General features: G+C 52.7%; 6 protein-coding genes across 6 annotated transcripts; 4 read left to right on the top strand and 2 right to left on the bottom strand.

Annotated features, from left to right (window-relative positions):
• Positions 1–3: 3 nt before the first annotated feature.
• On the bottom strand, positions 4–3,699 carry TRVA0_036S00650 (uncharacterized protein; the record flags this gene model as incomplete). Its single annotated transcript, XM_076686342.1, has 1 exon — positions 4–3,699. The coding sequence occupies one exon, from the start codon at positions 3,697–3,699 to the stop codon at positions 4–6; it is 3,696 nt and encodes a 1,231-aa protein (XP_076539415.1).
• Positions 3,700–4,816: 1,117 nt separating this feature from the next.
• Positions 4,817–5,638, top strand: TRVA0_036S00628 (uncharacterized protein; the record flags this gene model as incomplete). The annotated part of the gene is made up of 1 exon (XM_076686341.1): positions 4,817–5,638. The coding sequence occupies one exon, from the start codon at positions 4,817–4,819 to the stop codon at positions 5,636–5,638; it is 822 nt and encodes a 273-aa protein (XP_076539414.1).
• Positions 5,639–6,494: 856 nt separating this feature from the next.
• Positions 6,495–7,426, top strand: TRVA0_036S00606 (COP9 signalosome complex subunit 6; the record flags this gene model as incomplete). Its single annotated transcript, XM_076686340.1, has 2 exons — positions 6,495–6,729; positions 6,783–7,426. 2 exons carry the CDS (start codon positions 6,495–6,497, stop codon positions 7,424–7,426), a joined length of 879 nt encoding a protein of 292 aa, XP_076539413.1.
• A 306-nt stretch (positions 7,427–7,732) lies between these two features.
• Positions 7,733–8,920, top strand: PEX12 (ubiquitin-protein ligase peroxin 12; the record flags this gene model as incomplete). The annotated part of the gene is made up of 1 exon (XM_076686339.1): positions 7,733–8,920. One exon carries the CDS (start codon positions 7,733–7,735, stop codon positions 8,918–8,920), a length of 1,188 nt encoding a protein of 395 aa, XP_076539412.1.
• Positions 8,921–9,003: 83 nt separating this feature from the next.
• On the bottom strand, positions 9,004–10,803 carry ERC1 (MATE family efflux transporter; the record flags this gene model as incomplete). The annotated part of the gene is made up of 1 exon (XM_076686338.1): positions 9,004–10,803. One exon carries the CDS (start codon positions 10,801–10,803, stop codon positions 9,004–9,006), a length of 1,800 nt encoding a protein of 599 aa, XP_076539411.1.
• Positions 10,804–12,214: 1,411 nt separating this feature from the next.
• On the top strand, positions 12,215–13,531 carry PDA1 (thiamine pyrophosphate-dependent dehydrogenase E1 component subunit alpha; the record flags this gene model as incomplete). Its single annotated transcript, XM_076686337.1, has 1 exon — positions 12,215–13,531. The coding sequence occupies one exon, from the start codon at positions 12,215–12,217 to the stop codon at positions 13,529–13,531; it is 1,317 nt and encodes a 438-aa protein (XP_076539410.1).
• Positions 13,532–14,036: the final 505 nt, after the last annotated feature.

Raw genomic sequence — 14,036 nt, 5'->3', positions numbered from 1 at the left:
TCCCTAATGATGCTTTTTGCGGGAAGATTCTCGGTCGTGCTGTTCTTGTATGAGCTGCATGAGTCGATGCTCATCTTCAGTCGGTTTGGACGGATGCTCTTCTTTCCACCTCCTCCTGAAATCCTCAGCCTCAGCCTCGTACCGCCGCTGTTGCTTTTTGTATTCTTCCATGTTCCGGCTGTTGGATTCTTTGATTTCCTGCGTGGCTGCCAAATACGGCTGCTTCGATGCTTCCGGAAGCTCTCGCCACATCTTACCCAACGCCGCTCGGACCTCGTTTCTAGTGGCCTTCGCCTCTGGGTCGCCTGTGCTGCGACGCTTGGCAACATCCGTGTCCTTCCGGCATATCTCCCAGAAATCTTTTTGGAAAATTAAAAACGGATTCGCACCGGGACGATCAGGCTTGATTGGCCGCTCCCCGAGTTCCTTGACCAAGTCATTCCGCATCTTCTCGTTATCCTCGGCTACTCTCTTCTCTCGGAGCTCCTTAAGCTGCTCCTCTAGCGACTTTTTGTGCTCCGGTTCCGACGGCTCCGACTCCGAGTGATGATGCTCCACTAGGGCAGACGCTTTCCGTTTGAGCGACTTGGCGTCGGCCTTCCTCTTGGAGGGTCTACTGCTGCCGGTGGCAACCTGGATAGGATAGTCGTTACTATCGTGGCGCATCAACGGCGGGCGGCGAGAGTCGAATGGAGGATAGTAGCCACCATTGTCGAGTGGGTGTGGCGCGGGAGAGGCCATGTTGCTTCGCACCGGTCGCTGCTGAGAGAAATGCGACTGGGGCGTAGGGTTGAGGAGGAGATTGTTGGTCGGTGGGGCACTGTGGACGTGTGTAGATCGATTGTAGTCCTTTGGCGGTATCAATGGATGGGGGATTTCCACCTCTCCGATAATACTGGTGAGAATCTCGTTTGCAGCTCGTAGACCAGATATATATGCACCGTGAACCGTTCCTGGGCGGGATCTGCACGTAGCCTCGCCGGCAAAGAACAGCGAGTTGTTGATAGGCCGGGCCATGAGATCATAATCTGCGCCAGTTGCCTCCGGGCCGATATAGGAGTAAGAGCCGCAAGAGAAAGGGTCAATCTGCCACCGCGTGACGACGGATTCTACCAACTTTGAGAGCCTGCTGAGAGGGTACACCTTGGCAAGGACAGCTTTAGCGTGGTCGACAATCTCCTCGTCAAGCTCGTTCGCCACGTGCACGGCCGCCTCGCCAGTGATGAGACCCATAAGACAGGGACGCCCAATGACCTTGGTAATATTCCAAAACATGAAGAGCTGCCCGCGCCGCGACTTGTACTCGGCCTGCTCTGTCGTCTCGTATGGAGGGCCTTGGGCAACGCAGATGATATCCTTGTTCTCATCCCAAAACGCCTCGTCGAACACGAGGCAAATCTTGTTCATGACGCCAAACCCAAGTCGCTCAATGCTATCAGTCTTCCACTGGGGTAGGTCAGGGATGAACTGAATCGACCGTTCTTTCAACACACCGAGAGGCACCGTCATACAGACGCGGTCGCTGGATATGCGCTCGCCGTTCTCGAGGAAGATGTTGCACTGATCGGGCCCGTATTCGAGGACTCGGACGCTCGTTTTGAAGCGGACGTCCAGTTTCTCGGGAAGAGTATACAGGCCGCGGGTCACAGATTGGTACCCGGTCGGGATCATTGAGTGGCGCCCCGCAAACTCGTTGCCTTCGTCCTGGTTCCAGCTGCTCAAGCTCATGTTGTCAAGATTCGACCCACAGCTGTACTCGAGGTTTGCATAGAACCAATTGAAGAGGCGAATATCCTCGGGCGTTAGCTCAGAGACTTCCTGGAGCTGGCGCACCATGCTATCCATGGTCTTTCCGAGGTTCGGGTGCATATCTCCCTGGGGCTCCGGCGCCACGTGGATGGCGTTCTTGCCCGACTTGACCTTAAAACCTGTTTTGCGTAGGAACTCAAGCTCGACGCGCGTCTCGGGGTCCTCCACATCGTGCTTGTGGTCGTTGATCTCGCCTGGGTCCTCGTAGGGCCGCGACAACTCACCGCTTTCCTCTAACTTGGCAATGGTCTGGTTCTCCTGGAACTCGTCTCGCGAGGTGTTTGGGTCCTTGGCGGCCCTCATGAGCGCCTCGTCGCCATGGGCTGTGTTTGGGTTGGGCACCTGGGCTTTGAACTGGTCCATCTTCTCTAGAACGTGGTTGAAGAGGCTCTCTATCATTTTCTCCTTGTCCTCGTGCACCTTGGTGCCGGTAGCGCCGTCGTAGAGTTCTGTCGGCGGCTGGATAGGCACCACGGGGAGCCCCAGCTGGCGCCGGATGAGCACGGCCAGCGGATTTCCCTTGCGGAACCCGAGAATGAGCTGGGCGCCAACGTCGACCATGCAATTGTTGTCCGTCGTCAGCGGCATAGAGTAGATGCGCCCGCCGATGCGTCGTCGCCCTTCGAGGATGATGACACGCGGGATGTCTTGGTACTCGGTGAAGTAGTGCGAGTAGCGCCTGAACAGCGTGTCGAGCTGCCGGGCACAGCTAAGGCCGGCGATACCTGCGCCGACGACGACGACGGTCAGGCGCGGCTTCTTCTCCTCGGGCGGGATTGGGTCGTAGATGCTTTCTGGCGCCGAGTGCTCGACACAGCCAAAGTTGATGTACCCCTGGCGCACAAGCCAGTTGTAGGCGACCTCGGCGAGGCCGTAGAACCGCTCATCGCGAGCGCACCCGGCCGCTTCGGCCATTGTCACGCTGACCATGGGGTTCGAGAGCCACAGCCGCAATATGCCGTTTCTAATGTTGAGGTAGGTCGTCACATGGACGTAGGGCAGGTGCGGCCGCAGCAGATTATACTCCTCAGTGTGGAGCGCAAAGGGCGGCAGCCGCGACGACTTGGCCGCAGCAATGCACTGCTCGGCGTACTTGGAGCTACTGAGGTCCGGCGGGATCGAGCTCCGTGCCTTGTATTTTGTCCTCTGCTGGTAAAGGTAGTCCTCGATTTCGGGCGTATGGGAGTGGACTGACGCGTACTGGTGGATCGGCGGGGTCGTGTACCCACGCGGACTGAGGTTTTCCTGTCTACTCGTCGACGCAGGGCGATTGACATGCGGAATGCGCTGGGGTGGTTTGCCGTAGCCGAACGGGGGTGAGGTATAGGATGTAGGCGGCAGGTCGTACGACCGCGTCGCGGCCTCGGAGCATCGTCGCAGGAGCGATTCTCGCTGGTTCTGCGACTCACTGGCGAAGGAGAGGTAGTCGCCGCCATTAGCTGGGGGCACCGGTGCACCCTGAGGAGCCGCATGTGAGTGCATCTGGCTGCTACTTCGAGGATACCGGGCCACGGAGCTCGTAGTGGGGACCTGTTCCATGCTGGCTGGCGCACTACTGTGTGCCGCCGGGGGCTCCTTGGGCGACGAAACGTGGTTGATGGGTATTTGGCTAACCTGGGAGGCGACATTGGCGATATCGCTGGGGTAGAGGGACCAAAGGGGCTGTGTTGTCGCGACACCGCCATATTGCTGCTGATGCTGATGCCGGTGTTGTTGCTGCTGGTCGCTGAGGTCGGCAGCTGAGGTCGTGCTCGCGTTGCTCTGATCCGTCGTGATCCCGGACATGGACATCCCCAGACTGTCGTATATGTCGTTTCCTTCTATTCTGCTGGCGAAATCAAAGTCCGGGGTCGAGGTGCCCGTATTGGGCTGCTGTTTCTGGTGGTCCATTGTGCTCTGGCCCGCGGGTGGTTGTGATGGTGGTTGTTGACTGGCGTATGACGGCAAATCTTGGAGCCTCAGACCCTGTTGCTGAAGACGCAATGCGAACTTCGGGTCCATATTCACACAATAAAAGTCGGTAGGTTATTGGCAGTTACTGAGATATAAATTCCATCGGATACCAATTTCTTATCAAACAATCAATGGCCAAAAAATCGAAAAAAATTCAAAATTCAAAATTCAAAAAATCAAAAATCGACACGTAACAAACTGGAAACGACGTGAAGTAATTGTTATAACACACAAGTAATCTTTCGTCTTATCGGTAACAACAGCTCAAAAGATATCATCGAATAATAGCCAAGTTCACTTCAATAGCCTGGCATGTGCGATCCTGGACACCCCATTAGACTTCTCTCAGGGGAAAAACAAACCCTCCTAAACTTACCAGGGTCTACAACAGACAAAAAAAATCAAATAACAAATACAGCTCGCCAAAAAGCTGCTCACAATATCCAAATTACCAGCTTTTCTATCGACTTTCGCGGTAGTGGTGGGTGGATCGTGTGTATTTTGGGTAGCGAAGATTTGGAAATTGCCGTTGTGTGTGTGTCTGTGCGGTCCCGGGCTCTGGTAGACAACAAGGCTTAACCCTGCGGTGAGTGGCTCTCTCTCTCATTCTCCCAGTGGGGAGCCTATCTGCGAGAAAAAATTTGTTGCGCCCGCCAACTGCATTCGAAAGAGAGAGAGCCGTGTGTACCCACTCGCAGCTTGGGCATATGTACATGGGCGACGTGAATCATATGCCTCCAATCGGCCTGTTTAAATTGCTGCCTGTAAATGGGTCATTTCAGCGTAGTTGACCGTACTCGCCGCCGGCCCCAATGGGGGAGGAGGGAGGTGTGATCTGGGCCGGTCACATGACCGGCGCCCAAATATTGGTTGTGGGCGCCACTAATGACGGCTCACTGAATTCGGCCTGATACGTCCTATAGGACTGCGTAGAGCCATTTGTGGTGCAATACTCAATAGCTCAAGTGCGAAAAAGGTTGAAGTGTGAATAGTTGAAGTACCGATAGTCCAAATAGTAAACCAGTGAAATACCAGTGATAGGGATAGGTTTGGAATGGTTAGTAATATATGGAGAGCGCTCCTTGTTGTCGGGCTGCTGGGGTCAGAGGCGGCCGCAAGATACCATGTGCTGCCTAAAGAGTCGCTGGTCGTCCCCCAAGACGGCCTTGGAAAGAGAGACTTGGATGAGTCGATAAACCGCGTGAAAGACAAGCCATCCCACAACGAGAACGGCGAACAGCTGTTCCACATCCAGCACAAGTTCGCTCTCGACAGTTTGAAGACCAGCGCCATCGAGGAAGCGCAGCCGTTTGCTGAGCACTCCATGGACGAACTGCAGCCGTTTAGAGAGCACTCCGTGGAGGAAGTGCAGCCGTTTGGAGAGGACCCGAAAAATGGGCCGACGTTGCTGAGGACCGAGCTGACGCTCCACCACGAAGTGTCCATCTTTAGCCGCTACGCCCGGGCCTTTGAGAGCTTGCAGTCACGCCTCAATGACAAGCGCGAATTCACCATCATCCTTGCTCCCTCGGACGCAGCCATGGCCGTGCTGCCGGCTAAACCCTGGGAGTTCCCGTCAAAGATTGAGCCGTCCATGTCCGAGGAGGAGAAGGAGCATCTCACGCGCAGGAACATACACTGGTTCCTGGCGAGCCATATGCATTTTGGCGATCTTGTGTCTGCTGCGACTGTGGGTACGCCTCTCGAGAAGTTCGAATTGGAGCTCGAGAGCGGCAGGACTATCCTAGTAGAGCCCAAGAACGACATCCTCAAGCTCTTCTCCAGCGACGGTGACTTCCTGGCCACCGTTACCAGTGCCAGCGTCGTAGACAACGGTATTATCTGGGTCCTTGACCGCTCTTTGGTCGGTCCATAGCTTATTTATTATGTATTTATTGTGAATATATGTATTTGGGATTACCAGGTATCTTCAGGAGCTTGAGCATCATACTCGGTGGGCTCAGTCCCCAACCCCCCCTTCCCTCCCGTAGCGACGCTTCGCGTCGGATTATGGCAATCAACTAAAAGGCTATATTTCCACTAAATGGTCAGCTAAAATCGGTAAAGAGTTCAAAGAAGAACCAGAAGTCACTATAGCCTGCGAATAGCGTAAAATATGTACTTCACTGCCGACATGAAGCGTCGCTACGGGGGGTATACGTTCGTTTGTGTACTTATGTGTTCTATGAATGACTTTCATAATACCAGGCAGTTCAATGGTCGTCGCGGGTTTTGGCTGGCCCTGTAGTAACGACATAATCCTTGGGCTAATGGCACCCAATCCGACTCGAAGCATCGCTACACGGCGATTTGGGGGGCTGTATACTCAGCGGGTTGAAAGTCATTAACTAAAAGATTATCTGTTGTGGCTATTATTTAAAATGAGTAGCAAATTCAATGAACTACTATATTGGCAAAAGCACCATGAATGCATTGAGTAAGTAAGCAAACGCACAGGTAATTGAATACCCTTAGATAAGAATGTTCAGTAAACTTCAGTAAATTCAGTAATACCCCAGATGTATATATGCACTGCAATGCTAATCAATTCATGCGATGTACTATTACCTGATATTTTATACCGGTAGTAAATTTTCGAACAATTACCGGTAGCCGTTAATTGATTTCCCAGGTAGCATTTCAATAATGCGTCGGAGTATTGGGCAACGTGCACCTAAACATATCGACACAATTGTTAGCGATCACCTAAACGCGCACTATAAAGTAGAAATATGGCCAAAGAATCTCTGGGCATGTCCCAGGTTAACCTAACTTTGCATCCGTTGCCTCTGCTCAACATCTCGGACTACTACACACGGGTTACCCTCCAAGGCAAGCCCGCACTATGCGGCATCCTCTTTGGCACCCGCACAGAACGGCTAGTTTCAGTGGAAAATGCATTCGAAATCCTGGTCAATGACGAAGACGACATTGACCAGGCCTACATGAGGAAAAAAATCGATCTTTGTGAGTATCCACACACTCGCACACGCACGCCCCGGGAAAGAACTAACAGATAGACAAACAAACCTTCCCCCTCCAAGATGCCGTAGGCTGGTTTTACGTTGATCCAAAGAACCCCAGCCTGCAGCCAAACGAAAGAGCCTTCTCATTCCATAAGCAGATGCAAGTCCAGGATGACCTGGACTTGTCAATGATGCTCATTTTCAACCCAACCCCAAAGCCCTCTTCCACGCAATTGCCGGTTAAGGCGTTTGAGCTGGCATTCAGAGATAATGAAATGGACTTCATAGAAGTGCCATGGAAAGCAGAGACGGGAGAAGTGGAGCGCATTGGCGTGGACAGCGTTATTAAAGGCTCAGACAAGCAGTCGTCGGACAACCTGGCATCGCGGCTCCAAATCGAGTTCAACGCTGTCAAAATGTTCAGTACCCGACTCAAGGTGCTGCGGGAGTACACTAAGGCTGTACGCGAAGGCAAGCTCCCTCCGAATCATGAAATTCTACGACAGATCAATGCTTTGATGGGACGTCTTGTTAAGAGCGGTGACGGGGGTAACCAAACGGCGTTGCTCAAAGAGCAGGAGATCAATGTTCTGGCGGCTAGTCTCGCGAGCGTGGTCACAAGAGCTAGTCAAAGCGCAATTGGCGTAAGAGGGAAACGTGTAATCGTTGAAACGGGCATAAAAGCCTCCCTCTCATAACTGCATTACGGAACATACCCCCCAACGGGTATTTCCATTTATATATATTTCTAATATAATATCTCGTTACCTACGGTATATATACCTCCAGTATTATATCTCGTCATATTTTTCGTAGCTATTACAGTCTATCATAACTGATTATCGCTTTTAACGTATGTGGAGTTCCCCGGACTTTGGCAGCTCCGACATATGCCTCGGTACGTCACCTCCACTTCCACCGCCAGTACGACCACCGGTACACCATCCGCAAACAATATTAAAACTCTCGAAAGCGCAAACGAGAAAACGTGACCGGATATAATAATGGACTACTATTCGTCCCTGAATGCATCGTCTCTAGATCCAGATACACCGACGCTTTTTGAGCTGTTATCAGCCCACCAGCTCCAGGATCTGATCTCGCCGTCTATCAGGTACATTTTGTCATTTTACGCACAACGCCACCCCCAGTACCTGCTGCGGCTAGCAAACAAGTATGACGAGTTGTATCTTGTCCTCATGGGTCTGGTGGAGTATTACCACCTCAAGAACTGGAATAGCAGCTTCACCGAGAAGTTCTACGGCTTGAAGCGAACCCGCGTGCTTAATGTCCCGGGGAAGCGCACGAGCGCCCATGCTCCACAGCTGTTTGAGTCGCAGAGACGGCTCTCCAAGCGGCAAGTCCTCTTGTCCCTGTTATTTGCCGTGGGGCTCCCATATATCAAAGAGAAGCTGGATGCTCGGTACGACGTTTTGAAAGGACGGTACATGTTCAGGGACATTGAATCAGATAGAGAAGCAGCATACGAGCCTGGGAAACTGGCACCGCGGGTGCAGTATGAGATAGACAGGTTTATCCTCAAAGTTTATCCCGCGGTCAACATGGGCCAGTCTCTCGTCACTCTTGCATTCTACTTGGGCTTTCTGTTCAGCAAGACAAGCTACACCTCTCCGATTGACTGGATTATTAAGTTCAAATTCTCGCGAATGAATCAATACGACTACGCGCTGAATGACCCGGCCCCGATTGATAAGGAGGACCAGACGCCACTGCTACAGCGATTGGCGAGAATGAGCACGCGACAAGGAGCAGGCGAGCTGAAAAAAGCACTGCTTTCAGGGTTGAGCTACGCACTGCCGACATCTATGTTCCTGCTGAAGTTCCTCGAGTGGTGGTACTCGAGTGACTTTGCCCAGATGTCTAGGAAGATGCCCCGGGGGCCTTCTGGAGATGAAGAGCTGCCCGTTCCGAAGACGGCTGTGAAGAAAGTGGACGTGCCAGAAGCAGTCAAGAAGGGACTCTGCCCCTTGTGCCACGGGGAGATCACAAACCCAACAGTCATTGAGACGGGTATTGTGTTCTGTTACCCTTGCATTTATCGATATCTCGAGTCCAAAGACCAGAAGTCCGGTGGACGGTGCCCGGTCACTGGACAACGCTTGCTTGGGTGTCGATATCTCTCCGACAAGGATGAGTGGGAAATTGATGGGCTTAGAAGACTTATGTTATAATTCGTAACTGTAATATACTACCACCACTAGGTAGCTCATATATCGTCTCATGATGCAATTCGTTAATCTAAAAAAAAGCGTTCCTATGAGTGGGCGATAATCCGTTCATCCCTCTCTCGCAGCGAAGCTTCTTCGATAATGGCCTTCCAGTCGCTCTTGATGACGAAGTACGTCTCACCAACCGTGACGCAAACCAGTCCAAGTGTCATTCCAACCCACAGGCCGCTTAGAGCCCAATCTACACCGAATGCCAGGCCGAACCCGACGGGGAGCGCTACGGCGTAGTAGAAGAAGAGATTCAAATACCCTGCCAAATGCTGTCGGCCCTGGCCACGGAGCACGCCGCCAGTAATACACCCCGGCGAATCAGCGAGCTGCAAGATGGAGCAAATAGGCATAGCTGCGGCGACCAGTTCAATGACGTCCTCGTCGTTTGAAAAGAGGCCGCCGATCTGGTATCGCAGGAGATACAATATAACAGCGTTGAACGTGGCAATGACGTATGAGCTGACGATACCAATCTTAGACGCCAGCTGTGCGGGTTCCTTCAAGGTAGCGCCAATGAAGTTCGCGACTCGCGTAGCAATGGCAATGGCAATAGCGAAAGGAATCTGGTACGTCAACGAGGTTACCGTGGCCAGGACGGACTGGGCCGCCAAAGCAGCAGTGCTGAAACGAGCGGCTGCAAGCGTCAGAATCTCAAACGCTAAGAACTCGGCCTCGATCATAATATAGCCCGGAATGGCCAACTTGAACATGGGGCCCCAGTTCCTCAGCGCCTCCGAGCTAAGCCCATTCCAGCACTTGAGCCCGTCAATGAAGTACACATAGAGGAACAGCAGAAGGGGCATGAGCCAGTTGGTCAGCACGACAGCAATTGGCGCGCCAGCGAAGCCGACTCCAATGTTCTCGTTCCACACGAGCACGTAGTTCATGATGGCATTGAACGGGGCACAAATAAGGAGAACCATTGTGCTCGCGTGAAAGATGCCCTGGGCCTGCACAAATCGCTTTCCGCACTCGAACAATGCGTATCCCGGCGCGCCGAAACTGACGATCCGAAGGTACAGCTGGGCGAGTTTGACAATATCAGGATCGGGCACGACGAGCTCGAGGATGGGCGCAGAGACCCACCACATGCAAAGAATAGGGATGAAGCAGGATATAATCAACAAAAAGCACTTCTGGGTATACAGGCCTACGGCGTGCCAGTTGCCGGCGCCATAGGCCTGCGGGCACAGTGTGTCGAGGCACGTCGCGAAGCCTTGCATCATTGCGAACCCTGTGATGTTTGCAGTCATTGAGCCCAGGGACACGGCGCCGAGCTCAATTTTGCCCAGATGCCCTACGGAAAAGACGGAGGCCACCGGCAGCGAGTATTGGAGCAGGAAAGTCACCGTCAAAGGCAGGGAATTGTTGCAGAGCACGATAAGCTCCCGCTTGATAGAGGTAGCAACGCGGCCCTGGTTGATGGCACTGTCCCACACTTTGTTAGTACTAAGAACGGCCTCGCGAGCTTCGTCGAAGCTCAAGTCATTGCGGATATCGAGACTCCCGTAGTCAATGTTATTGTCGGCTAAGAGAGCTTGTTGTTCGCGGGCCAGCTGAGCAGCTTCCCTAGGGCTGTAGGCGTCGTAATCCTCTTCTATGGCGGACTCTTCGCCCTCAGCCTGAAAGCTGCGGGAGATGGCACTGAAGGCATCAACGATACCTCTCCGTCCGACGGAGTCCTGGACGAAAGAGGACCGCGCAGACCGCTCAGTGGACTGCGAGAACCGTCTACTGGCATGGACGTCTACGTATCGATGCACCTCGCCATCGCTGAGGAGCTGGTCGTCCTCCTCAGCTGGAGGCTGCAACAGCGGAATATTTGGACTAGACATCTAGAGTTGTCTACTTTCACTCCTACGGATAGATATCGACAGTTATATCGAAGGCAGGAAAGGGGAAGAAGATTTTTTTTCAGCACGAAAGTTGATCTTTAGGCTCTGCGATCGGCTCAAGAGCTGTAAACCTGCAGAACGTATGCTTGTGCTTTTAGTCACAGGTATACGTACATTAACGCATATAGGGGTTGCTTGACTCTTGCAGTACTACCGAGCGGAATACGAATATGCAACGGAATATGTGGATTAGACTCAGAGATACGTGCTTCAATCCTCTCGCGACTCTGGATAAAGTCAGAATTGTTACAGTGTTAACTGTCAAATGTCAATTCTTGTCGATCACCAGGAGGTGACTGACGACACCAGCGGAGGTCGGCTACCGGCTTGGACTGCCTGATTCAGTGGGCTCCGACATGACATCATCATATGATTCGTCCGTTTTACGCTCTGTGCAGTGATAATACGCTGGAAAGTGGCTCATATTCGCCTGAGGATGCTTTTGGAGGTACAAGTAGTGTGACTTTTTGTGGTCTATGGGGTTAGGTAGCTGGACCCCTGGAGCTAAAGGTAGCCGGAACCGAAGAGCTTTGCATTAATTAAGCGTGGTCGTCGATCACCTTTGGCCGCATATCCCGGTACATTTATTTCGCGCACACCCAAGCCGCACGCCGTGTGGCTCATCGCGCATCTGGACTAATCCGGTCCTATCCTCCGCTTAGAGGAGCTACAGGGAGTTTGGGGGTCTGTTCCCCAAGTGTCCCCCTTTCAGTTCTAATTGAGGCAATTGAGAACACTTAGCTATATTATGCATAAGATCGAAGGCTAAGCTAGGCTATTCTACCCAAGGTTTTACGAGCCAACCTATAGTAATGTACCATGATTATACAGGCTTTCGCGGATTATGGGCTTATGCTAGTCTAGTTTTGCATCGTAAGAAGTTATGCGAATACTGACCAGCTTTCTCGGCATCTGAGGAAACGCTATTATTATTGGGCTAGTTCTGTCATTACAAACCTTGAAGGATCTACTCTACATCTTCCTAGCCCCTACGAACAGTGTTGACATGGAGGGCCGCTTTGCGGAGCCACGGGAGCTCGAGGACTATCCCTCGGATACAATCCACTGCCCAGTACCTACGCACACTGTAATTGGGGTATCCCCCGTAGGTCCACTGCGCAGAGAAAAAAGTTTGGTGATGTTGCGCGGGCGAAGGCGTTGGGACAGCTGAAGCCGATGAGGTTCCGCAGGTCATCGCGCGGGTATGGCCGGTTATTAGCGGAGGCCCCTCTGCTTGCCGCTGTTTCTCCACACCCATAGTACACTATATTTCAGACCCCCTCACGGACCCTTGGAATAAAATTTTTACCTGTCGACGACGGATTACAATAGAGGTTTGAACTAACTTGAAATGCTAAGAACCAGGAGTGCATTGACTGGGGCCCGAGTGGCCGCCAGGGTAGCGCGACAAGCGTACTACTCGTCCGTGTCGCAATCGTCGACGAACATCAAGTCTGAGCTTGTCTTCCCCGGATCGGTAAAGAGCAAGTTCACCAACACGCTCCAGTTCTACAATCCGAACGAGGCCAAGCCCATGGACACGTACCGCCTCATTGGCGTGGACGGGAGCCAGATTGACAAGGACTACGAGATCCCGTTCACCAAGGAGGAGAGCATCAAGATGTACAAGGAGATGGTCACGGTCAGCATTATGGACGCCATCATGTACGATGCCCAGCGACAGGGCCGACTCAGCTTCTATATGGTCTCGGCCGGCGAGGAAGGCTCGGCCGTGGGCAGCGCTGCGGCTCTCAAGTCGCAGGACGTCATGTTCTCGCAGTATAGGGAGACCGCTGCCTTGCTCCACAAGGGCCTGACGCTCAAGGAGTTCATGTCGCAGCTCTACGGCAACGCCAACGACTACGGCAAGGGCCGGAACATGCCGGTCCACTACCAGTCGCAGGAACTCAATATCCACCCAATTAGCTCGCCGCTGGCCACGCAGATTCCTCACGCGGCAGGTGCTGCCTACGCGGTGAAGATGCAGGGCGGCGACCGGTGCGTTATCTGCTACTTCGGTGAGGGTGCGGCGTCCGAGGGTGACTTCCACGCTGCGCTCAACATTGCTGCGACGCGAAGCTGTCCGGTTATTTTCTTCTGCAGAAACAACGGGTACGCGATCAGCACCCCGTCGCTCGAGCAGTACAAGGGCGATGGCATTGCCAGCCGAGGCATTGGCTATGGCATTGACACCATCCGAGTCGACGGCAACGACATCATGGCTGTCCACCGGGCGACGAAGGAGGCGCGACGGATTGCCGTCGAGCAGCAGAAGCCGGTGCTCATTGAGGCCATGTCTTACCGTGTCTCGCACCACTCCACCAGTGACGACTCCTTCGCGTACCGGTCGCGTCAGGAGGTCGAGGACTGGAAGCGGCGGGACAACCCCATCTCGCGAATGCGAAAGTGGCTCGAGGCTCGAGATTGGTGGAACGAGGACTTGGAGCAGTCCACGCGCAAGGAGATTCGAAAGGAGGTTCTCCAGGAGTTCAGCGCCGCCGAGCGGGTACGAAAGCCAGCACTGAAGTACATCTTTGAAGACGTGTTTGACGAGCTTTCTGAGCCCATGAAGGAGCAGAAGAGGGAGCTGGCGGAAATTCTTGATGCTTATCCAGAGCACTACGATCTTTCGCACTACGAGAACGGTCGAAAGGGTCTTGACGAGTGATTTATAGAGTATACTACACAACTGCATTCCAAAATAAATATTCTTCTCAGTAAAGTGCTTCCTCAGTTCCTCTACCACAATACGTACGTATTCGGAATCAATCTACACTCAGCTGTGAAGTGGCACCGTCGCGACGGAGGATTTGGAGTGGCGATGCTCCAGCTGCCATAGCAGTTAATTCCCAGTATTCCTATTCAAAATAATAAATAGGCAGGAGATTGGAATCCAACGTACCCGGACTAGAACCCAAGATGGAAGTAGGTGCTGAAAGAAATCCTTCCAACGGCTATTACCAATTGCGTAAAGTTCCAGTTAAACGTCAATCGGAGAAGCTCAAATTTAGTCGATTGAATGCTAAACTAAAATTTGCTAATGTTGGCCAATTTCCGGTAAGCATACCATGGTATTGTATCAAAATTATTTCAGATTCCAATAATGTGGAAGGTTTGGCGGGTCGCGTCTCCCAACACGAAACTGACGTTGACCGTTGCACATCGCTTCAAGA

This window comes from Trichomonascus vanleenenianus, assembly GCF_965637985.1.
Source record: "Trichomonascus vanleenenianus strain CLIB 3782 genome assembly, contig: TRVA0_036S, whole genome shotgun sequence".
NCBI classification, from domain to species: Eukaryota; Fungi; Ascomycota; class Dipodascomycetes; order Dipodascales; family Trichomonascaceae; genus Blastobotrys; species Blastobotrys vanleenenianus.
The sequence above is the reverse complement of the archived record's forward strand: the minus strand, read 5'-3'. Positions and strand labels throughout refer to the sequence as shown.